At 39.2% G+C, this 24,933-nt stretch overlaps 1 protein-coding gene across 6 annotated transcripts in view; it reads right to left on the reverse strand.

Moving 5' to 3' along the window:
• BMPR1B (bone morphogenetic protein receptor type 1B) overlaps nt 1-24,933 on the reverse strand; it is a 272,876-nt gene that overhangs the window by 18,550 nt on the left and 229,393 nt on the right. For all 6 annotated transcript variants that reach the window (XM_042467528.1, XM_042467527.1, XM_042467531.1 and 3 more), the window contains 4 exons: nt 20,660-20,816; nt 8,734-8,836; nt 8,105-8,207; nt 3,976-4,072 (listed from right to left, as the gene is read on the reverse strand). In XM_042467528.1, the coding sequence (XP_042323462.1) occupies nt 3,976-4,072; nt 8,105-8,207; nt 8,734-8,836; nt 20,660-20,816 (460 nt within the window). The remainder of the gene's footprint in view (nt 1-3,975; nt 4,073-8,104; nt 8,208-8,733; nt 8,837-20,659; nt 20,817-24,933) is intronic.

Genomic DNA, 24,933 nt, shown 5'->3' on the forward strand with positions numbered 1-24,933 from the left:
CTGAACTGCTAAGGATAATATGTCTCCTCTGAATGAATGAAGGGGTAATGGGCTGGATGAGGAAAAAATGAAGCTGAACCCTGACAAGACATAGATGCTTTTCAAGGGTGCTAAACTAGGTTTAGAGGTGCATCTGGATGGAGTTACACTCCCCCTGAAAGACTATGTTCACAGCCTGAGACTGCTTCTGGATCCATCACTCCAAATGACAACAACCAGGAGTGCTTACTACTATTAAGTTTCGGCTGTTACTCCAGTTGTGCCCCTTCCTAGAACTGGAGGACCTGAAGATGGTAGTGTACACACTAGTGACCTCAATGGTGGACTTTTTGCAACGTATTGTACATTGGGCTACTTCTGTATCAAATTCACAAATTTCAATTAGTGTAAAATACGGCAGCCAGATTGGTCACTGGTACATCCAGAAGTGATCATATCACACCAATATTAAAATCGCTCAATTGATTTCCAGTTGGTTTTTTGGCAAGATACAAAGTGCTGGTTAACATTTACTCTAGGCAATCAAGAATAGACTGGTAAGAGAAGATGATGATGATGACGATGATGCCCAGAAACAGATTGGTAGCCACTGAAGCTGTTTCATCAAGGAAGTTATACATTCCCTGCAACCAGCAGCTTGGCCACAATGTTTTGAACCCGAGAAGTCTGAACAGATTCCAAAGGCAGCCCCACATAAAGTGCAACACATTAACCCAGCCAGGATGTTATCAAGGCATGTGTCAACATAGCCTGATCTGACATCTCAAGGGAAGAGTGTAGCTGACAAACTTTTAAACTATGCAAATGCACTCCTGCCTATGGCCATAAACCTGAGCATCTAAGTCAAATCTGAATCCAAAAGTACACCTCAGCTTCAAACCTGAGGTTTCAAAACTTGGGGTTTTTAAAATGTAATTTTTAATTGTTTGATGTTTTATTTATACTGTTGGAATCCGCTTTGATTTCTTCAGGAAAAAGCAAAATGATGATGATGATAATTCAAGAAGAATGTAACCCCAACCAATACAAGCTGAATGCCTGTTCCCTGGTGTGTCTTTTGACTAACCAGGAGCAGCTCTTGATTAAGCTTTAGTATGTTTGCCCTCATCCAGTCCATTACTAACATACTGCTTTAGTACCAACATAGCTTCACTTTTGCTGTGGGAAGGAAGCCATCCAATAAGACAACAACACAGAATTGGAGGAAAAGGCCACAACTTTATTAACAAACAGCACAAAGGGTAGGGTTGGCCCAAAGCATAAGGTCCAGATCTTGAAACATCAATCAACACCCCAGTTGATTGATAGAAGGTTGCTTGGTCGTGACCAAGCATCAGGATGACGTAAGGGCAACAGAAATGCCCTCTCGCATATATGCAACTGATCAGTCGCATATTCCAATAATCCCCTAATCATCGGGAGATGTTCACTTGATGTGGTCCCCGCAATGGCCACACCGCCTGCCCTCAGAGCTCCCGGGTCCAATGGACTCCCGATCCAGTGCTACGGAGCCCTGGAAACCACGCCCACCAGATACAGGACCTATGCTGCTGCCCTAAAACAAAGCTGTGACAAAAAACACCCTAGCCAAGGGAGGGAGGATGGGATTGCAAAGCTAAAATGGCGCCGGATGGTGTGCAACAAGGCCTTAAATAGTCCCGCCTACCAATAGGGGGCCTGGAAAGAGCAGAGGCACCGCCTTTCAGGCCCCTTCCACCAATAGGCTGTGCTCGGGGGTCCCTTTTGCAATGCAAGCTGGGACATGTAGTCCTAGCACTCAGTGCAAAAGAGCCACCCTTTCCACCCCAGCAGCCAATGGTAGTCCTTCCTGCCAGCCCAAAGGCTGCTGGGGCAAGACACAATTGCAGAGACTAGGGCGCCTTCTTCCCCAGCAACAACGCCAGCCCGGTAAGTTGGGCGGCTTCATTTGTTAGAAGGAAAGGAGAGATAGAGTTGTGTCATCAGCATATTGGTGAATTTGAACTCCAAAATTCCAAATGCATCTAAAGAAGCACACTTAAGTCTACGAAAGCTCATGTTGCCAACTTCTTTCTTTCAGTTAGTCTCAAAGATGCTACAAAATCTCTCTCCTAAATTCCAGATAACATTATCTAGTAGTGGTTTTACACAGCAATATGAAATCACAGTATTCTAAACCCTCTTTAATTACTATAGGAACATCCTATGGAATCCTGGGGTTTGTAGTTTGGTGAGGCATCAGAAATCTCTGGTTGAGAATTATAAATGTTCTTCCCTAAACTACAAATTGCACTGCATCAAACCATGGCATAAAGTGGAATCATAGTGCTGTAACTGTCCTGTGTGAAAGGGTCCCTGTGGTGAACAGTCCAATGCTAGCTATTAAATAAAAAATATTAAATTGCTCATTCCTGAGTTACTCATAATTTCAGATCAATTTTCATTACCTCCTCCTGGAAATCCCATTACTAAATTCTAGATGTTAACCCATGATCCTTCTTAATGATGAAGGAAAGGATTTTCTTCTCTTTCTTTGAACTGTCACCCACTGACTAGGGAATCAGGTGGCATGCAAACTCATTTCAAATGCTTGTGAAAAGTACAAATTTAATGTGAAGACAGATAAGATAATCACAGTTACATCCATTCCTTAGAGTAAATACACTTAAAAGGTCAGAAAAAAGAGCTGTACTGGTCTGGCTGCTTTCATCAGGAGTTGTGAAGTAGAACACCCAAGTCATCCAAGCATCCCAAAACAACAGCCTTTAAAAAGAAATGAACTTCCCCTCCAAGTCGCTTTATTCTGTCAACTAACAATACAGTTGGTCCTACATATCCCTGGATTCTGTATACATGGATTCAACCATCAACAGCTTGAAAATATATTTTTAAAAAAAATTCCTAAAAGCAAACCTTGATTTTGCCATTTTACAGAAGGGACACTATTTTACTATTCTATTGTCTATAATGGGACTTGAGTCTCCACAGATTTTGGTATCTATTGGGAGTGGGAGAGTTCTGAAACCAAACCCCAGCAGATACCAAGAGCCCATTTACCAATATTTACACAACCTTCCACAGCATTTGAGGAAAGATCTAGTCTATGAAACCTGATGCTACAACTTCTTTGTCACAGTTAGTCTCAAAGGTGCTGCAAGATCCCTTTGCATACTAACATTTAGAGAATTACAATACAGTTTGCCCTTTCTTTACGTGGGGGATCTGTTCCAGACTCCCCTGCGTAAAGCAAATACCACCTATGCTCGAGCCCCATTTAAATGAATGGGGCTCATGCATGCAGTGGCGTGGAGGCATGGCGGCACACACCCCATTCATCCCTATGGGACACACCACCCCTTCTCCCCCTGCAGCTTTCAGCACTGTATATTCTTAAAGTTTATTGGTTCATTTCAACAAAGCCTATAGATATTGCCGGTAGATAGCACATCTCCTTTTATGGTTAGATGTTTTGCACAAGTTGCAAAGGGTCCATCTGATGCTCAGTTCAGCAACCTCCTTAGAGAAGCATACTTTATCCATGATTTTGAGCCAATACAGCACCTGAAACCCCACATGTTTCCTCTATTTTCTCATTCTCTCCATTTGGACATCTCAGGCCCACCTTCTGTTCAATGATCACATTACAGAAGACTGCAAGAACCTTTTAAATTTTCAGTGAGTAAATCAGCAAATGAGACTACTGCCTGAAGTGGCTTCTTGCTCCAGTTATTAATCATCTATTGTTGGCTGATCAGTTCTCTAATTAAAAAGAAATGTTAACTTTGAAAATTCCTTGCTATGAAAATAAAAGTCACTTTAAAATAAGATCCTGTTAACATCTGTGTGGCCTTAACATTTGTGGGACCTCAGCATTACTAGAATATAGAATACATTTTCCTAAAGTTCTGCTTACTTTGTCATTGCAGTTTACAAATTCAGAACAAGGGTGTTAAAAATGAGCAGTGAAGAGAAGAATTATGAACTCCTCAGACCTACCTGAAATAACAGAATATGATGATAAGCACAAGGAGTACACTACAAACAGTAACTGAAATCAGCAAGGCCTTGTGGTGAGCATTTCCTTCTGCGAAACCTCAAATAAAAACAAACATTTCAAATGATTGAAAATTACTATATTTACCTTATGTATGTAATTCATACCTTGGGTCGCCAATTGTTTGAGACAGCTTACAATTGTGACTCAAATAGTAAAAACAGAACAAAGGCCAACTATCAACAGCAGTAACTCTGGCTCAGCTTTTATGGTTCAATTGTTTTCTTAAACTGGCCAATTTTCGATGCCAAATGCCACCACTCTAACCCAATTCACCATGGTCACTAATGTGCATAAGAGCTAGAGATGTTTAGAGAACGCTAGTACAGATGAGGTTCTCTATCTTCAGTGTACTAACACTTCTAACATGCATCCAGTTACTTTGGATCAGGAGGAGCTTTTTCATTCTGATTATCTTGTACCATAGTATATGATAAACTGGAACAAGCCAAAAAGCAGTGGAAACTCTATTCTTATTGATCTGTCCAGAAATAAGGCTTACTGTATTTCAGATTACCAGAGTGATGCGACCGGGGGCTATTCCTTGGGGACTCTTGGCTTTCTCCTGTGCGCTTTTATTTCTAAGCTCTGATTTCTTCTTTTATTTTGGCACCCTGACAACAACATTTCCTCCTAGTTTGCTTCAAATGTGAGAGACTGACAAACAATGTGCCTCCTGTTTGCATCAGGTTTAGTGTTTTAACCTAACATTACCTGCTACTAGTATATTAGAGGCATGAACACTCAAGACAATGTTGTTCTTTTTGAAATCCCTTTTGTAAAGAGACACTGGCAATCAGGAAAACACTGCCGTGCTGTATTCTCACTAGGCTAGCAGATTTGTACCTGAGCCATCACTCCAAGTGAGGGGGGCTGGAAACTGAGAATCCACCAGGGAGATCAGCTGTCCCTATGAAGGAAAAGGCTGCTACTGGGGCAAGCAGATGGGGGAACAAATGCTCTGTATTACTATTAATCAGAGCTATGTTTCCACTTGTCTTCCCCCCACCCTCAAATACAAATTGCCTACAACAGTCTGTATCTGTTGCAAATTAAACACCTTCAGAAAAATAAAGTTAATAAGACAAAGATAAAGACAGAGAGAGAAAAGAGCATCATGTTTGTGAAATTAGGGTGGCTTTCACCCAGCAATGCATCTCCAGTTTCATCAAAATCATGGAATAGTAGTTTTGAGTTTCTTTGGTTTCATTTCTGAAAAAAACACAACATGGTAAATGCTACACTTATCAGGCTCAATACTGGTCTTGTTTATCATAGGAGGCACAAGCTAGCCAGAGCAGTGCCGTCTGTGAGAGAGTGGTATTTCTTAACTGAGAAGTCATTATGTATAATGCATGAGGAATATAACTGTTAATGGGTGCAAAATCCCTTCCAATGCATGCATTTGCGTGTGTGGTGTGGAAGATAGTGTCTAAATTGAAAAACTTTAACAGAACATAGCGTGGTAACAAAAGGACGTGCACCAATTCCTGGTGGACTGTGACCAATGACATATTCCCTAATATGACATAGGAATGTCAGTCAGCTGTAACAGGAAGGCTACAAAATTCTCTAAGATGGAGATTCCATTCAGAGATACAAAACGGTGTTTACAAACCACTTAATTAAATAACTACACTCTTAAACTATATATTTATTTGTCCTTAATTGGGAGTATATGTAAACATGGCAGAGTTTTCATGGACTGGGTGCAATATTTTATTCCACTATAGCTGCACCCCCACTGCTGAAATAATCTGGTCTGACACCACTTTAACTGTCATGAGTCAATGCTATGGAGTTCTGGGAATGGTAGTGCATTGTGGCACCAGAGCTCCACAACAAACTACCATCCCTGAAGCATTGAGCCATGGTAGTTAAAGTGGTGTCAAACCAGATTACTTCTGCAGTGCAGATTCAGCCTAAATACCACTCATATAGATATCTTCCATAAACAGTGTGCTCGAGAAGGAAATTAACATCTTAGTACAGCCTTTGCAGACTTTGGAATGCAGTCTGTTGGGAATACAGAATAAGAACCTGGTAGATAGTTAATGTCCATTCACAAGCTCTCAGGGACAGGAGGAATTTGACACTGCCTAACAACTAGTTAACAAGCAAACTGTATTTAAGGAGAGACATGATTATGTAATGTCATACTTTCATGGAGAAGTGTCCCCTGCAGTAAAGGGAGAAATATTTATCCATTCTAGAGTAAACTTAGTGAGATTCCCATAACAAATGGTTATTACAGGTGATGGGGGCTAGGGGGCTATTATTTCATAATGGATTTGTGAGGTGTAATATTAATATGACAGTTTTTACAGTGGAAGATGTGTGTGGTTTTTTAGAATATACAGATCACCATTTACTGGATTAATAGTGTAAAATTAATACTGGGCAAGAAACTATCTGATCTAGAAAAGTAAGCAGGATCAGCCCTGGTTAGATGGAAGGCCACCAATGAACACCAGGTCTGTAGATTATACTTCAGAGGAAGGAACTGGTAAAATCACCTGACTGTTTTTGACTAAGAAAACCCTAAGCAATTCATATGGTTGCCATAATTTGACAGATGACTTGAAGGTACATACACAGAGAATAATAAAATGGAAAATGCTTCACAGAACTGCCTAAAATGATACAACCTTTTTTATACAGTTCAATAATCACATTAAGCTACCTGAGATCAAAGCTGGAATTCCAAAAGTATACAACACCACTGTTCCAACTAGAATCTGTCCTAAGCTACAAAATTAACTTGGGCACACCCTACACAGAATGAATAGGAATCACTCCTATTCATTTTGGTGGGAAGAATTTCCTGTTGAATGTCCAGACACTGGGAAAGTGCTTAACTGAGGGAACCTGAGATTTTAGTCCAAACAGGGAGGATTTTTCCAAGCCCTGACCATTTCTCCTCTTCCTGCATGCTGGCAGTGTTTGGCTCTACTGCATTGGCGAGTTAAGGCCTGACAACTGTAGGTTGTACACATATCCTTTCTCCCAGTCATCAATGCCCATCTCATTCAATCACCAGCTATACAGGCGGGGAGCCAGACATGGTGGCACCAACACTTCTGCTTATGAGAGTGTTAAATCGGTAAAGACGGATTTCTCCTCTCATTTGCCGCAGTCTGCCTTTTCATTGGGATTTCCAGTAATATTTCTTTTTATTGTTTAAAATGGTAATGTTATATTAGGATCTGATTATTTTTCCTGCTTTCTTGTAATAAGCACACAGCCTGACTAGCACAGGGTCTTCTTGTACTCATCAGAAGATTTTATTTTATTTGCTAGATGAGGAGGCTATTTAGAATTGTGAACAGATAATGTAGCTAAATTGTTGTTGCTAGGGGATTTTTTCTTTCAAATCTTGCTTCCGGGGGGGAGGAGGCACCAAAACATTCCCTGCCCTCATACCTGGTTAGTCATTCATGCCTCATTCGGATGTATCCACATGTACACAACTCTTTTTTTCCTCTCATATTTAGACAATGGTCCACAGAAAATTCCAGACATGGAAAGGCACTTTCAGAAAACAGTACATCTGCACCAATCATGAATGGTACCAAACAGGATATTTCATTAATGAATTTTTGCACTAAAGCCTTAACTCAGTTGCTTGACTCAAACAGAGCCAAACTAGTGAAGGAAAAAAGGTTAGCAATCCCATTGATCAACTGGTCCAACCTACTGGGACTATCAATAGGTCTAGGCTATAATGATTCATAAGGAAATGTATACCTTAACAAAATAGTTTCTAGCAGAAACAGAAAATATAATTCTCTGAAATATAATTCAGAGAAATTCACATTCAGCAAACCGGTTAATGTAAATATCTCAGCTTTTAAAAAATATATAATGAATATGCTTTTTCTTGACTTGGTAGCACCAAGCTGCTTATCTTCAAAAAACCATCCTAAAAACATTTTAGCTGAACGAACAATATGTGTATGCATAATGCTTACATAAATGTCATCATTGTACCCCAAATTCTTACTGGTTGGTTTCATTTTTTTAAAAAAGACAATATACAGATAGGCAACTAAGATTTGTATTTTCTGTTACCTCGACCTTCCAGTGGTGGCAGAGTAGGATGAAGATCCTTATTACAGAAATTTTGATCTGTGCAACATGCAATTAATCTCCTTGGTTGTGACAATGGAGTGTCCTGAAATAAGAGAAGACATGAGTATATGTTTCCCCAAATGGTCAACATTTAGAAAAAAACAAATGATATTATCCTTCTTGGACCATATTACTTCAGTAAGTAGTATGCATATTCAAGGAGGCATACAATGGAAACTGAATTCATGACTGAATGCCATTCCAGTGAAAAATCCTAATACAGATGAAATCCAGTATTTGTAAATGTGCCTTACATTTAAATAACTGGAACCAAAGGATCAGTGCTAAACTATCTTATTTAATACTGATTTCACAATCCAAACCAGAATTTTCTGTACGATATGCATCATTTCTCAAAAAACAATGATTGTATAATTTTGCTGATCTGTGTAGATAGGCTACTACTGGACAATACTAGAATATACTAGTCTCTTACATATAGTAGAAATTTCCTGAAAGAAGAAAGAAAAACCAGTATGTCTCTATTCTGTCCACAGAAAATGTAAAACCATATCTAGGTTAGTTCACAGATAAAGTAATGGAAAAATCAAATCTATTACACAACTTACCCGGCATTGGAAATCAGAGCCTTCTAATCCTATACAGCCTGTGGTGAAGGTCTGTCCTCCAGAGTCGTCATCTTCTATCATGGCAAAGCAGTAGCCATCAGTACTGTGTGGAGAAAAAAGAGAAACATAAATACTTCTATTTATCTAGAAATTCTCACAAGTATCCTGACATTGTTCATAATCAACATCATCCTGCGTTGGAAAACCTTTAATGAAATTTCAATGAAATGTATTTATTTTGAATGGCCTGCTATATGGTACATGCCGCATGACAATCCATTAATTACTGTTGCTACTGACTCCTTCCCTTTCTCCTGAGAACTCTGGTATACTCTGGAGGAAGAAGTGTGAATCAATCAATTAATTGATTAATTTAGGTATCATGTTTCAAGTTATTTTTGGCCCAACAAAAGGAAACAAGCAAGACATGTGCTGTTTTTGTTGATTCCAAATCTAGACATGGCATAAACATATTTGATTATTTCCCAGCATGATCTTTAAGGCAGTAAAAACTGGAGTGATTCCTGTGGCACCTTAAAGACTGGTAAGTTTTATTTGGCACTAGCTTAGAGAAATTCATCAGATACACCTGGAATAGGCTGGAGTTGGTGAAGCATGCCAAATCAAGCCTGTCAACCACCAAATTTATCTCTTGTTGTGGCTGTAGCACATTTGCATGGCTACTCTTTCCTCCAAATTCACTGCATATTTTCGCCTTGTCTTGTGTACAAACTGAATCTGACTAGTGTGACAGTGAGCACCATGACTTCCATCCTTGCACATACTGTCTAGGTCCTCTAATGTAAACAAGCTAAGCCCTAGCAATCCTTGGGCTCATTTCACAGGGGTGGGGTGTTGGAAGTTTCTGCTATTCCTTTAGCACAGTTTGTTATGTCATCTAAGGGGGGATACAACTGGCAGAAAGGGGCAGAGAGACGCCGCCCCTTTCTGCCCCAGATGGAGGCCACAGCAGACAAACAGTGCGGCCTCCAGGAGGCTGAAAAAGAACCCGCTCCTGGTGGCTTCTTTTTACACTGTGTGTGGGGTGCCATCGGAGCACGTGTGCGGCGCTGTTTGGGCGCTGCACCACGCAGACGTCATCTTTGCATGCCCCGTGTGGATGGGGACACGGCAAGATGGCGCCTGCATTCCAATAGTAGGGCTGGGTGTATGTGGACACCCAGCCCTGCTTAACCCTAATTTTGGCCCCAGGCTTGCGCAAAGCGCCGGTCTATATCAGGCCTCAATCAACAAACTTCAGTTAGCATTGACCAGCATTAACTCTAGTTTGTTTCAAATAAGCCAACTTGAAATTGTAACTATTCAAGGTGGCTTGTCTAAATTAACAATAGTTAAGATTGGCTAAAACTGTCAATCAAATGAGATCTCGTCTCTATTTGCAACAAGGGTGGGCAAAGTGTGGCTGGAAATGTCAAAAAGAAAAGGGTACCTTTTTTCATAGTTGGTGGACCTGTCCCAAAGTCAAAAAGTACTGGCAGCTAATTCATAAATCAATTTGTAATATATTGAAAATAAATCTTAAATTTATACCTGAAATATATTTGTTAAATATATTGGACAAAACATTAGAAAAAAAATGGTAAAATAATATTCTCTTTGATTACTGCAGCAAGAATTATATTGGCACGCAAATGGAAAGACCAAAATATACCAAACTTAGAAAAATGGATTGTTAAAATTTTTGAATTAGCGGAGATGGACAAACTAACAAGACTACTCAACAATGAAGATATGGAAGAATTCTACAAAGATTGGAAAGAAGTGATAATCTTTCTACAACAAGGGAAAAATGAACTTTTTATTGAAGGATTTAAAGAATGATTTGAAATCTGATTAAAATTAAGATATAAAAACAATGGTTTAACGATATAGGATTAAGACAAGAATATTGAATATTAGACAGGATAGCTAAGAGAATAAATATAGATCTTAGAGTACATTAGAAATAGACTTATATATAAAGTAGCAGTTACGACAAAACAGAACTATGAGGAATTAGGACCACAAATGAAATTATTAATTATGATACTTAAATGCATGGATCGGAAGGATAATTTTAGTTTTGTGTAGTCTAGTCATAGAATGTTTTTAGATGTAATGTAGAAGAATGTGATGTGATAGGATGTTTTTTGTATTTGTGAAGATGTTATCATTATTTCATTTTGTTTTCGTTTATTTACTGTTCTATTTTTTCTTTATTTTTTATTGTATTTTATTTGATGTTTTGTGTTCATTTTACATGCTATGTGTTTTGTTAAATGTTATAATTCTCAATGAAATTTCTATTTAAAAAAAGTTAAGATTGGCGAAAACTGTCAATCAAAAGAGATCTTGTCTCTATTTGCAACAAGGGTGGGCAAAGTGTGGCCTATGGGCCACATGTAGTCCCCAGGGCCATTTTTGTGGCTTCCAAAGTCAAAAAGCAATTTTGTTTTGAGGGAGAAGGTACAGTGGAGCCCAATTTGCCCCGCCCTCGCCCCCTCCCCAGTCCACAGTTACTCATCCTTGATTTATAAGTTTCTCCTGATCCTGTGGACCACAACTCTTACTTTATAATGTTGATAGTCTATATTTGAAATGTTGGTGTTATTTTTTTACTCCTAGGCTTTCCACTGGAAAGTAAGATATGCCTATACCCCACTAGGAAATATGATACACCATAACCTAAATCCAACTGCTTGTCTAAACTAAAATAAAACCACTGAACAGCAAGTTATCACTTATGTAAATCCTATTGATTCCACGCCTCTACTTTGGTTTGAAATAGCAAGTGGATTTAGGCCCCTGCAGTACAACAACTTTTATCTCAATTAATAACATGTGGTATATATCCTTATTGTTTGGATTTTTAAAAGGGATTTATACTTTTACCTTTCATAAATATAAACACAGTTCAATTTGAGAATAAAGCTACACATAATACATGCCATGCTCTTAAAGCAATAATGAAAGATAGTTCTGTATATGTTTATGATACATTCTCTCAATCCTCCCCATCCATTTATTACTGCAAATGTTCAAAATTTTACCATCCTTACCTCAATTGGATTGGAAGTCCATTTAACACACATCTCCTCTGGTAGAAAAGAAGAAACTGAACAAACTCCACATGTCTAAGTTATCTTGTATCCCTATAGCACATTTCCCAACTACGTTTCTGGAAAACCTAGACATAATTTATGTCTGAAATACTAGCTATTTATGCATAGCAGGGAAGCTGCATTTGACAATTACTTCTGCTGTACTGTCATGCAATGAATTTAGTTAATTCAAATAAGACAATTGTTCTTCTGAGTACTATTATAATTCTATCACTCATGCTCAGGAAAGAATAATAGAAAGAACAGCCAAGAAGAGACTGAAAAGCATCCATTAGGGTGGTATATTATATTATGTTGCATTTTATTTATTTTACATGGTGCCATTCCTCCATATCAATGAGCAAGGATAATTGAAGTATACAGCAACAGAACAATGGATAGCAATTAGCCTTTTAAAAAAACATTATCAGCTAATAACCACCAGTAAAATCCTCACAATGAGCTCCTCCAAGAGGAGAAAGTGAATGACTTTTGGAATACGTAGCATGAAAGGGGTCATGCAGTGTGGTATAGTCGTTTCAGTATTGAGACTAGGACTCCAAGAGGAGAGGGTTGGAATCCCTGTTCAGCCATGAAAACCTAATAGCTGACGTGGGGCAAGCTACTCTCTGCTTTAGAGGAAGACAAAGGCAAACCCTCTTCTGAACAAATCAAACCAAGAAAACCCTGTGATAGTTGAAAATGGCTTGAAGGCAAATAGCAACAACAAGAATGAACAGAGGGGCAACGCAGGGCACATTCTAGCCAAGGTTAGACACTTTTGAGTTGCCTGATTTTAATGCAAATAAAATTAAGCATGATAACAATTCTTCCATTGAAGATGATGGAATCCCCTGCCCTTTTCACATCCTGCCTTGCTTTTCTATTAGAGATACAAGTTATCTGCTTCCTCCCAACATCTATCAGGGAGCTTGGGAGGTGCATCGGAAGTGGGGTTTCCAAGACAAGGGACTTGGTCAAAAATTATACTCTTTCTCTTTCTCGAGGCAGAGGTTTTTGTGGGAGCTGATTCCCTTTGCTAAATAGAATTAACCCTTCCATTCATGGAAAGGAACTTCAGGGTCCATTAAAAAAGGTTGAAATATTCATATTTGAAAACAAACTTTTAATGAATTCTATGCATAGATTCTGCATCATTACTAAGAATTACCTAGGATAATTTTAATCAAGCGAATTTATATAATGATTTACAGTAAAATAAGTTTCCTGAGAAAAGATACTACAGTATGTTGTTGCAACTAAATAAATAACCAAGACTTTAATGCAAAATAGCAGATCATGCAAGCCATAATCATTTTGACCTAAAGAGAGAACAACTGTGAAATTAAGAATTTGTCTTTGGTTCTCTCTATACACATGTAAGATTTTAATTGTTTATTCATGTAATTTTTCATCTTAACTAGTTTAATTCTTTTTAAGGGGGGATATTATGTATATATTGTTGTATGTTTTTAATATGCTGTACGCCGCTTTGATTGTTTTCACAAAAAGCAGGATATAAATAAAAGTTTTATTTATTATTAAGATCACTTACCTGAGTATCTTCCCAACACCTTACACAAGGGGTGGGAATACTAGGCAGAACATTGGTTCTTTAAAAAAACACCCAACAAAGAAAGTAAAGCTGAGATCTGATGCCATATGCTGGTGGAGTGTGCATTCCCACCTATGTCTTTACATGAGATGGTGGAAGCTTCACCGACAGCCTGAATCCTTCCTCCACTTTGCAACAAGACTGGGCGCAACTCTTTCTCCCTGGCCACTGATCAGCTGTGGGGTGTGCTTGAGCATATTCTGGCTACTCTTGAGCATGGAGAGAAGATAGAGTAAAGCTGCTCATTCCTCCTTCAGTATTCAAGAGCAGCTGTAGAATCTGTACCCAGCCGTCCTCTAACTATTTTTTGCATAACAAAGAGGGGGCACTGTAGAAGTGGTATCGGTTACCTTCTTCCAAAAAATAAATAAATTATATGCCAATGTAACCTTGATTATTTCTGCATATGTCACTATGAAATGCTGGCCAAAATGTCCACAGTAATAAATTTAATATACATATCTATTGTATCTGTATTGGTTGACCTAAAAGGCTACAAATTTTTGTTTCTCTTCATTCTTTTATACAGAAATCCAGTGTGTGTTGTTGTTTTTTAACCTTAAAACATTTAACAGAGGTTTTAACATCTGATAGGCTACTGGACTTAAGGTGTGCATGTTTGCATGGCACTCAGATATTGACTGCACTTGGATATAATACACAGGATCCTGTTTCTGCCCATCTTAGCCTCCCATATGGTCCTTTAAAAAACAAGAAGTTTTCTTTTCCATTTTCATCTCATCCCAGCTTGCTACTTATATGTAATCCCATAGAAGCTATGGTTAGTGTTAACCATTGCTTAAGACAGCGGTTCCCAAACTTTGGTCATCCAGATGTTTTGGAGCTCCCCAAATTTCTGATTGTTGGCCAAAAGGGCTTGGATTTTTGGGAGCTGAAGTCAAAAACACATAGAGCACCAAAATTTGAGAAACACTGATTTAAGAAAACAAGCCAATTTTAAACTATTCTTTTGTTCCTGACTAGTTCTTTTAAATCAGTGGTGTCCAAGATGCTGTTGGACTTCAACTCCCAGAAGCTCCAGCCAGCACAATCATTTGCACTAACAACCTGTCAGTTTTTCTATCTAAAACAGGGAACTAAGGTTTAAGGACTGCCAATAACCAAAGACAGGAATCAAGAATGAGTGGAGAGAAATATGCACATACCTCATTTTCAGCTCAAAAGTTAGATGGTTATGTCTGAGCTGAACTGTGCCTGTTCTTTAAAGAATCTGCACACACACACAATTTTTAGCTTTAATTGGGAAAAAATCAGTAAAATATAAGTACCATGTATGTACTTGAACTTCAACTGGATCTCCATTGTTTTCCCACAGAGTTCAGCTTTTGAGTGTAATAATTAAGAAAACAGAGGTTTGGTGTGTCATGTTTCACTGCCAAGGGTGAATTTGTACAGCCAAGGAAAACACCTGAAATTATTTTGCTTGTAACGGAAATGCTGACAGATTCTGAAGTAGAAGGTGCTGTTTTAATTAAAGATTACCTAGTCCAAGAAGGTGATCTTAACAGAGATCTTTTCTAAATGTCAAATGGAGGGATTGAGGCCAGCAACTTTGCAGCTTTTAAACAGATGTCCTTACTGCAGAATGGCCCATTCCCCCCTTTAACTTAGTTAAGGGGTGACTTTTTTCCCCCTAGAGATTCAAGAGAAATGTCCAAAGACATTTCCCCAGCACAGTTATCATGCTTGCACTATTGTGTACCTACTAAGGAGGTGAAAAGGTAGGACTGTGGCTGCACTCATTATCTGGGGGTACTGATCATAACCTATCAGGGTTGTAATGGTTGTGGTAGTAGCCAGTGACAAAAGTAAGTAGAACAATCCTCTCTTTCACGTTTTCTGCCACTCAGTTTTCCCCCTCTCTTCCCTGGGCTAGAGTCAGGGCTTTTCAAAGCTTCTGTTCTCTCTCCTTGTAAGTGGTCCCCTTTCCACATGAGTAGGGAATACAATGGTCAGAAGTCAGGAAATGGTAGAAGCACAACCTCACCATATTCAAGAAAATAGGATGCTTTTGTAAACTGAGTCAGAACTTTGGTCTACCAGCTTAGTATTGTTAACACTGGCAGTAGTTCTGAGGGTTACAGGAGAGGATATTTCCTAGTACCTCTGGGGATTCCAGGGATTGTATCAGAGGCATATAACATTTGTGCATTACCACTAAACAATGGCCCTTTACAAGATTATAAGTAGCTGCCATGTGATCTCAATGTGAGTTGACTAGTTCCCCCACATCCTTTCTTAAAATTGCCTTGCTGGCATTATACACACAAGGAACCATTGCAGTCTAAAGTGGTACAATCACATTATCACATATGACCTTGAATGTTTGAACTTGACTTTCAACTAACTATGAAATCAATGTTGTAAACCATTAATCCCTCAATCTGTAGTACAGAGACCTAATATTACTTTGCTTTGAAACAAAAACATAAGAATCCAAATGAATCAGTCTAAAGGTCTATCAAGCATTCCCTTTCCACATTGGATAACCATATATCTGTGGGAATTCTTTCTTGGGCAAGGCATACACAGGTGATTTTGCCAGGTCCTTCTTCTGAAATATAGCCTATCATCTGTTATTCGTTGGCAGTCTCCCATCCAAATACTATACAGGGATGACCCTGCTTAGCAACCAAGATCAGATGAGATCTCCTCTTGCCATTAGGGTATTTAAAGTACTACTTGTGCTCCCTAGGAACTAACATATAAAAGCATAATTATGCTGCCTCTAATACTAGAAGAAATATAACTACTGTGACCAGAAACCATGGACATTCTTATTCCCAATTAATTTTTCTAACCACTTTTGAATTGCCTTCATGTTGCAAGTCATCATTAAATTTTATGATAGCAAATCCCACAGCTGAAATATAGGCTGTGTGAAGAGGTTCTTCATTTAGCTTCATCAGGTTAGCACAGATTCTGTGACTATGGAGTAAAGGTAAAGATATTCCCCCTTGACGAGGTTGTCAAGTCATGTCTGGCTTTAGGGGGAAGGGATGTGGAAATCTTCTTATCTGCTTTCTCCACATCATGCATAATTTTATAAGACCTCTATCAAGCCCAAAAGGGGAAAATTTATCTCTGTTCCCTGGGTACTGAGTAAGGTCCATATGAACTGATTACTTCAAGAATTCTTAAATTAGTTCTCATAGTACAGAACTACATAACCACCTTAGCTCAGGAAACTTTTAATTTCCCAAGCCATACACTTTTGGTTTGAACTCCATACTGTTGCGGGAAGTATGTCTGAGAAAGAAAGAAGAGGAGGAGGAGGAGGAGGAATAGAAATAATATGCATCAACTGAGATTTATTTATGAAGTTATTCCATGCAAAGGGTCTGTGAGACTAATAAAGGTATGCATGTACTTTTCCATTTCCAAGAGGAAACCATAAGTGAAATGATCCTTTTTCAACACAATTAAATATGAGGAAAATGTTTGTATTGTAAAAATGTGCAAAAACATATTTTGGTCAAGGTGGAAAAAATGGATAAAATGCATGCATTAAGAAAGGTGCTATCAAAATATGCTATCAAATTTCCATGTGGGAAGGTTGTGGGGGAAGTCCATTAATCTGTTATAATTCACGGACATGACAAGGGTGTTGATGACAGAACAGTTTTCATATCCTTAGTTGCCATGGGACTACTTGTTCATGTCTTAGCCAGAAGGACTAATTGCTCTCAGAAGAAGAAGAAAGGTGGAAAGAAAATGTAGGCAGCTACAAAATTTATCTGTATGTTAAAAACTGTATAAAGCCTCCTTGCACATGGAATCTTAGATTTGTATTGTTTAACACTTGTTAATGTGAATTGTTGCTAAGTATTGTGCATATAAAAAGGATCTAGGAGTCCTAGTACACCACAAGTTGAACATTCAACAGTGTGATGCGGCAGCTAAAAAAGCCAATGTGATTCTAAGCTTCATCAATAGAAATATAGGAGTTTATCGCACTTACCTTAGAATGGCCCCTGAGCGTTCTTAAAGGGGCCGTTCCTGGAGGGGAAGCAGTGGGGACGGCTGTATTTCACACAGCCGAGCGTTCCCCTTCCGTTCTGTTCTAGAGGGCCGATTTTAGAGAGCGCTTGAGAAAGCGTTCCCGAAAATCGGCCCTGGGGAACGCTCCCACAATGGAAGGGTAACGCTTGGCGGCGGCGTTCTCGCTGTGCGATATACAGCGTTCCCCGACGCCTCCCATTCCAGGAACGGCCCCTTTAAGAACACTCAGGGACCGTTCTAAGGTAAGTGCGATAAACTTCATAGTGTCTAGATCAAGGGAAGTAATAGTGACACTCTATTTTGCTTTGGCCAGGCCTCACCTGGAATACTGTGTCCAGTTCTGGGCACAACAATTAAAAAAAATGTTGACAAGCTAGAACATGTCCAGGAGGGTGACCAAAATGGTGAAGGTTCTGGAAATTATGCCCTATGAGAAGAGACTTAGGGAGTTGGGTATGTGTAACCTGGAGAAGAGAAGGTTAAAAGGTGATATGACAGCCTTATTTAAATATTTGGAGGGTGTCATGTTGAGGCTGGAGCAAGCTTGTTTTTGCTGCTTCATAGAATAGGACTCGGAGCAAAGGATTCAAACTACAGGAAAAGAGATTCCACCTAGAGATTAGGAGGAAGTTCTTGATAGTAAGAGGTGTTCAACAGTGGAACACACTTCCTCGGAGAGTGGTGAAGTCTCCTTTTTTGGAGGATTTTAAACAGAGGCTGGATGGTTATCTGTCATGGATGCTTAGATTGTGAGTTCATGCATAGCAAGGGGTTGGTCTGGAAGGCCCTTGAGATCTCTTCCAAGTCTATAATTCTTATTTCCCTGTTTCATACATCTCATATTCCAAGTTTTAGGCCAAAGGGGAGACAAATGTTGAAAGAGACAAAACTAAAATGGTCCTTCAGATATGTGGTGGATGAAAAAAATGTAGACAAGCTCTTTGAAATTAACAATGTCATGACTGGGAACTGGTACACATTTCAATGCTTTTAAAAGGATGCACTCAATGTGTGTCTTGGCAACATCAAAGCTGTATTATACAGAGCTGTCCATAAAGCACAAGCAAATAAATCTCTATTTGGAACTTTCCAGGTGCAGAGCACATTCTCAGAGGCGATTAAAGTTTCAAGAGGCTGAGGGCTAACATAACCTTTACAAGACTAAGTTTAGGGGACTCTTTCAAAAGCATTCACCTCTCTTGGAGAAAGGTCCTTGTTAATCACTCAGTCCTCCGAACACCTGTGTACTCAACCTCCACCTCCTTCAGATAGGCTGACAGTATTTACATGTTCTTTGTGGTGATGTAAGGTAAAAGGAAACTCAATACCGTAGTCCATGTGGTTCATACTGAGCTGAACTTATGGACATGAAAAAAAATAATAATCTTGCCCCTCTGAAATTCAAGCTGCAAAGCAACCATTTATGGTGAGCCGGGAAAACAACTAGCTAGCCACTTTCAGTAGGAAAAAAGGCAAGTAAATATTTGCAGTTGGGTAACTCTTAATATTTACACCTGTCAGAGTAGCCCCTTACTCTCTTTAAAGTAGCACAAAAGGGATACTAAAATTACTACATTATCTTACATAAGAACTGGCACATTCACAAAAATCTGAAAACAACTATAACCATTTTTGAAGGAATTAAAATAGTACAGTAAGTACAGGAAAATTAGCAGTCATAATTATATTATTATTATTATTATTATTATTATTATTATTATTATTATTATCCTAAATATGTCTTAATGATAGGATCATATAGGAAAACTGCTCAGGTATCCCTGTCAAACTGGTGTGAGCTCATGAATGAAACATCAGAATGTGATTCTCTTTACTATGAGGGTCAACAACATGTTTTAGCTTCCAGACAGGTAGCCATGATAATCTGTTGCTCCAAAATCTATATGGTACAGTAGGCCCTGTCTATCTATGGGCTTGCCATCCATGGACTAGAGCATCCATGGATGGCCCTGAAGCATTTTCCCCAATAGTGGCACATGTGCAGCCAGCTGTGCGAATATGGCCATGTGCACAGTATAGCATCATTGAAAACAACAGGACTTGAGGTCCTGTGTTTTTTGGCATCTGCTTGACTATGTCAAGCAGGAAGGAAGCAGCTGAGGATTGTCCAGCTATGTTCCAATAGCTGGATGTGTACTTGGTTGCCCTCAACAACCCTGCAGTTTTCAAAGACAGTAGGGAGAAAAGTGATTTAAATTAAATGGTGTAATTTGGTATAAATTGGTTATTTTTTACTCTAAATAAGGAGCCATATAATGTAGAAAATGGATTAGAAGAGGATCACCGAGATGATGTTTAATTTTTCTCTCACACTCTTATTCACCCCCAAACTATTACTGGAGGAAAAGTTACTACCAGTATAAATATACTCAAACAGCATCACCAGGAGAATGGCTACCCTCATTGGTGTAAATGAAACCTTAAGCTCCACGGCCCCAGTCCTGATCCTCACTTCTCTAAGCAGCTGTCAACTATTTAGTGTTATAAACTGGATCATGCAACACCAAACTATGAACTTAACATCTAGTATGGACTAAACCAGGAGTGGCCTCAGTTTCCCCACCAGTAGCACAAAGTAAGGGGCACTAAAAGGGCACCTGCACAGATGTCAGTTTGATATCTGAAACAATGAAATCGAGTATTTGGAAAACAATCCTGAGCTGCTTTATCATAACCAACTTGAGTGTATCTAATCTTATTTTACAAGCTAACTTGGATCAAGACTAGTTAGTATTTGGATGGGAACCAAGCAGACAATAACAGGGATGTCCATATAGTACTGGAAAGAATCCTGTCTGGAGCCTTAGATAACAGCTGCTGATCAGAGTTGACACTAATAGGCTACATGGACCAAAAATCTGATTCTGTATAAGGCAGAAACTTTTTCCTGTGTTTCCAGCTCAGCAGCAGACTAAGAGTCTACCATTATGTTTCCAACTGTGGACAAACATTTTAGTAATGAGCAATAGGACCTGAAACCCTTACTTACTGTTTCTTCCCCAAAGATGTGTATTTGGCGGCACAATGACTTTTGGACTTTGAAGCTTATTAGCATGGCTACTAGCCATTCAAGAATTTGTCCATGAAGGCTATCTAAGCTAGGTGATCTTTAGGAACTGGAATGTGCAAGAGAGCTATGAATTCTAGAAAGCATTATTCCACCAACCTGCAGGTGTTGTTTTTTGAGTTTTCAGGACAGTAGTGATGGCAGTGACACCACAACATCTTCTGGGGAGGAGCAGCTGTACTCCCACCATCCTCTTTCCTGGGTTCCATGTTTATTTTACCAGAACTCCTCAAGGGTCTGCTGTCTAGGAAATTCCCTGCAAAGGAAACAGAATAAAATAAGAAATAAGTTACAAAGTTGAATGCTAAATATTTTCTTCCTATTTTTTAAAGATCAAAAGCTAGTCATTCACAGCTAAATTAGCAAGAGTGTTTTTATACCAGAAAGACATTCATTGAAGGTCAAAGGACTAATCACAAAGGACTAACATGGTCACAGTTTTTTTAGCAAGTAACTTTTCTGAATTTGCTAGCTTTTCTTTTTAGATCTGTGCTATTTTGTAAATATTTTTAATGAAATTAAGGCTGCAGTATTATGCTGTCTGAAAGATTGTCCCAGTAAGCTTGAGATAAGTTTATCTTTCCTGTCTTCTCATGAATAAGGAAGCCTGCCCCACAAGCCTCCTCTCTCTATAAACCTCTACTATGGCTGCCCCTCTGAAAGCAGTGATAGCAAAAAGGGAGTGTTAGTGGAAATCCGGGATTCTGGGTGTTTCCTGCAAAATTAACAAAAGTAACATTAGATTGTATGAAGCAACACTGCTGATGAATGTGAATTCAAGATGTTACTCATGGTATAGTCTTTCCTGCTGCAGATTGTAAATTGCGTGTCTGAATTTTCTGAGTAAATATATTCTGAATACGGAAAATTGCATGGAAGCTTGGATGGCAGTGTGATATCATTCAGATGTGCAATGTCCCATATGTAGACTGCAAAAAGAAAGGATGGCACCATGTGTTATTTGTATAGGGCCATGTTGGTGAATCTATGGCACACGTGCCCTCTCTGGCACGCAAAGCCATTTCTGAGAGCATGCAGAGTGACAGGTGGGCAGGGGCAAAGGAGGAACAGGTCCACGCCTGCTCCTCCTTCCCCCTCCCCCCACCCTCCAGGGCCTTCAAATGCTTCCCCAAAGACAGCTAAAGGCATGGGACGGTGGGGAGAAGAAGAGGAACAGGTGTGCACCATCTCAGTTGCCTCCCTGGAGATAGCCAAAGGCACAGGAGGGCAGGGGAAAGAGGAGGAAAAGATGCGCACCTGTTCCTACTCTTCCCCTGCCCTCCTATCTCTCCGCATGCCCTCAGAAATTGCTTCATGCGCCAGAGAGGGCACACACAACTGTTCTTCTTCTTCCCCCCACCCTCTTGGGTCTTCAGCTATCTCTGAGGAAGTCCTGCCCCCAAAGGCAGAAGTCCCGCCCCCAGACTTACATCCCCCCCCCAGAAATCCCACCCCACTGGCACCAGGTAACACCAGGGCTGTGGAGTAGGAGTAAGAGGATTTTATAGGAATCCTCTTACTCCTTACCAGGGAGTAAGGAGCCAGGGCTGTGGAGTAGGAGTAAGGAGTAAGAGGATTTTATAGGAATAGGAATAATAAAATATATTTGTTACTCCTTATTCCTGTTATTATATTGTACATGTACAATTTTATAATACTGCACTAGGAAAGAGACTGGGAGGGGGAAAGAGACACTTAAACATGCACACGCACACACCCCTGCCTTGCAAAGTAACCAGGGCTTTTCCCCAGGGCTGGGGAGTAGGACTAAGGAGTAAAGGAGTTAGGGGTAGGAGTAACATTAAGGAAAAAAAAGGTCTTACTCCAAAGTAAGACAAGAAGTAACCCCAAAATCACCACTATCCCCAGCCCTGGTGGGAACACCTTTCAAGTTTGGGCATTCGGTCTCTAAAAGGTTCGCCATTACTGCTATAGGGTATCTTTTACAGGAATGTGTGTGTGCTGTATTTTTAACCATATACTTATGTTTCAAATGTTTTCAAAGTGGGTTAAATTAATGCTGTTTTTAATGGATAATTTTTAAATTATCATAATCATTATGTTTTAGGTGTACTTCTAAAATTCTGTCTTGTGAGCCAGACTGGGCCCCATGCTGGGTGAAAGGCATAAAAATGTTAATAAATTTTTATTTATTTTTTGGAAATAAATCTTTGCTGGAAACATTTTCTCCCTGCATAGCTATATAAAACACTACAACAAACATACAATTCTCTTGGTTTCTTGGGAGGCAGGAAACAAAATAACAAATCTGAGTTGAGAACTGTAGGCATTAAGTGGCTATATCTTCCATCTGCAAGTAGCAACTATTACTTTGCCCTAAACAACCTTTACAGTGTTTCTTTTAGACCTCTCTGTTTCTCTCTCTCCCCTTGCCTTTATGGATGGATTATTTTTAGGATATTTATTATTTAGGATATTTTAAAATCTATCCCTCACAACACAATGTAACAGTGGTTGTTTCTGGGTCAGTGGAACAGAGCCTTTTAAAACTGAGTCCCTTTTTCAGCAAAAAGGGATTGTGACTGAGAAACATTGTTATTCATGGAATGAAAATGAACTTTTCAAAATGTTCTAGGCAGAGGTTTCAGACATCTGGCTCAGGGAGAGACAAGGTTACATTTAAAAAGTTAATAGTAAAGTTTTTTGGGAGGGAAATACCAGGCTTCGTTTTCATCTATTTTGATACTTCTGTAGAATTAACTAGGTTTTTCCACCTCCTGCAGCTGATGAAGTCATCAGATTCTTTCTCTTTCTCTTTCTTTCTTTCACATATGTATAACCCACAGTAAATAATCTGGTGAACTGAGTCTCATAGATTGAAACCAAGAGTTTTATTGGCAAAATAAATATCTCCTGTTTAAATCAAATGGACTTAAATATATTTAAAATGGGCTTCCCTGCACTTTATATATAATCATCATCATTTTCTGAATGATTAAGTTTCAGTCCCCAAAACACTTCCTTAAAAAAATAATAAGCAGGAAATACTCTGCAGTAGCACTGAATAAGCAGTCAACCAACTGAACAAGCTGAATTACATCCTAAAAATGATTGTTTTTATGGGAAAGGGAAATATTAATTGTTTTTCTGACATCAGATAAAAGAACTTCCACAGGATATTTTTGGAAACTAAGCAGCGATAGAACAGCAGCACTAAAAATTATTATAAAGTATGTCTCCCAAAACACAAGCCCAATCTAATGTATAAATTACTTTAGAAAGGGACAGTAAAACCAAAGGTTCATTTTTAAAACAAGGTTTTATTTGAAATAGCCTGTACTGAATGAAGCACAAGTTATCTATCTGTCAACAGACCCCATTAAGATAAAATTCAAAATGGTCTTATGAGAGAGTGGAAAGTGCAGTGTAGTGCAGTGACATTGTAAAGTGAAATGCAGTAAAATGCAAGAGAAGCATTTCAAAAATCTTCAATATGGCAAGTACACTACTAATAAAGCATTAATCAAATATCTGCCATGCTTCACTCTACCCCAGAATCATAAAACACTTTAATTAGATTCCTTTAGAACAGGGATGGGAATTCAGATGTTGGACTGGAACACCCATCATTCCTTACCACTATGCTTGCTTGATCTGCTGGGATTTGCAGAACAACAACAAAGGTTAGATGGCTCTCTTTTTAGGAGAGATTTAGCATTAAGATTTCTGCACTGGCAGGGGATTGGATTAGAACACCCTTGGGATCCCTCCCAACCCTATAATTTTAACACCTGGAGGACTGCATGATTTCCACTTTTGCCTCAGAACAGTGGTTCCCATCCTTTGGTCCTCCAGATGTTTTGTGGTTCAGCTCCCACAATTCTAGACTGCTGGCCAAGTTGGCTGGTATTCCTGGGATCTGAAGTCCAAAACAAATGAAGGACCAAACTTTGGGAATCACTGCTTTAGAACTAACACATACAGGAAGTAAAACAGAGTTCGAAAGTAAGGCTTCACAGCCCATCCTTAACAAAGTGCAGAATAACCTTTGCTTATGACTAGAGCTACCAGAACATGGAGAAATGGACAAAGGAGTTTCCATCTCTCTTGCCTTGGGCAACAGGAAACTGGAGTGTGATTGGGACAACAGTCATCTCCTGTCTTCCCTGCACTCTCAGTCCTTCACATTATATATGGAGATGTCAGGCTATTGTTTATGAAACACAACCACCTACTACCATTTCTGAAAGCATACTGGCAGTTGGCTGAGTAATGAATGGTGAATCATGCCTCAAAGGGCATTGATGTGTTAATCTAGGAAAAAGTTTTGAATGGCAGCAGTTTCACCAATCTAGCATTCATCAGCAGGATTTTCAGTCCACAAGGGTGCATCAATACCCTTGGTACATCAA

Source organism: Sceloporus undulatus, chromosome 5 (genome assembly GCF_019175285.1).
Source record: "Sceloporus undulatus isolate JIND9_A2432 ecotype Alabama chromosome 5, SceUnd_v1.1, whole genome shotgun sequence".
Taxonomy (NCBI): Eukaryota; Metazoa; Chordata; class Lepidosauria; order Squamata; family Phrynosomatidae; genus Sceloporus; species Sceloporus undulatus.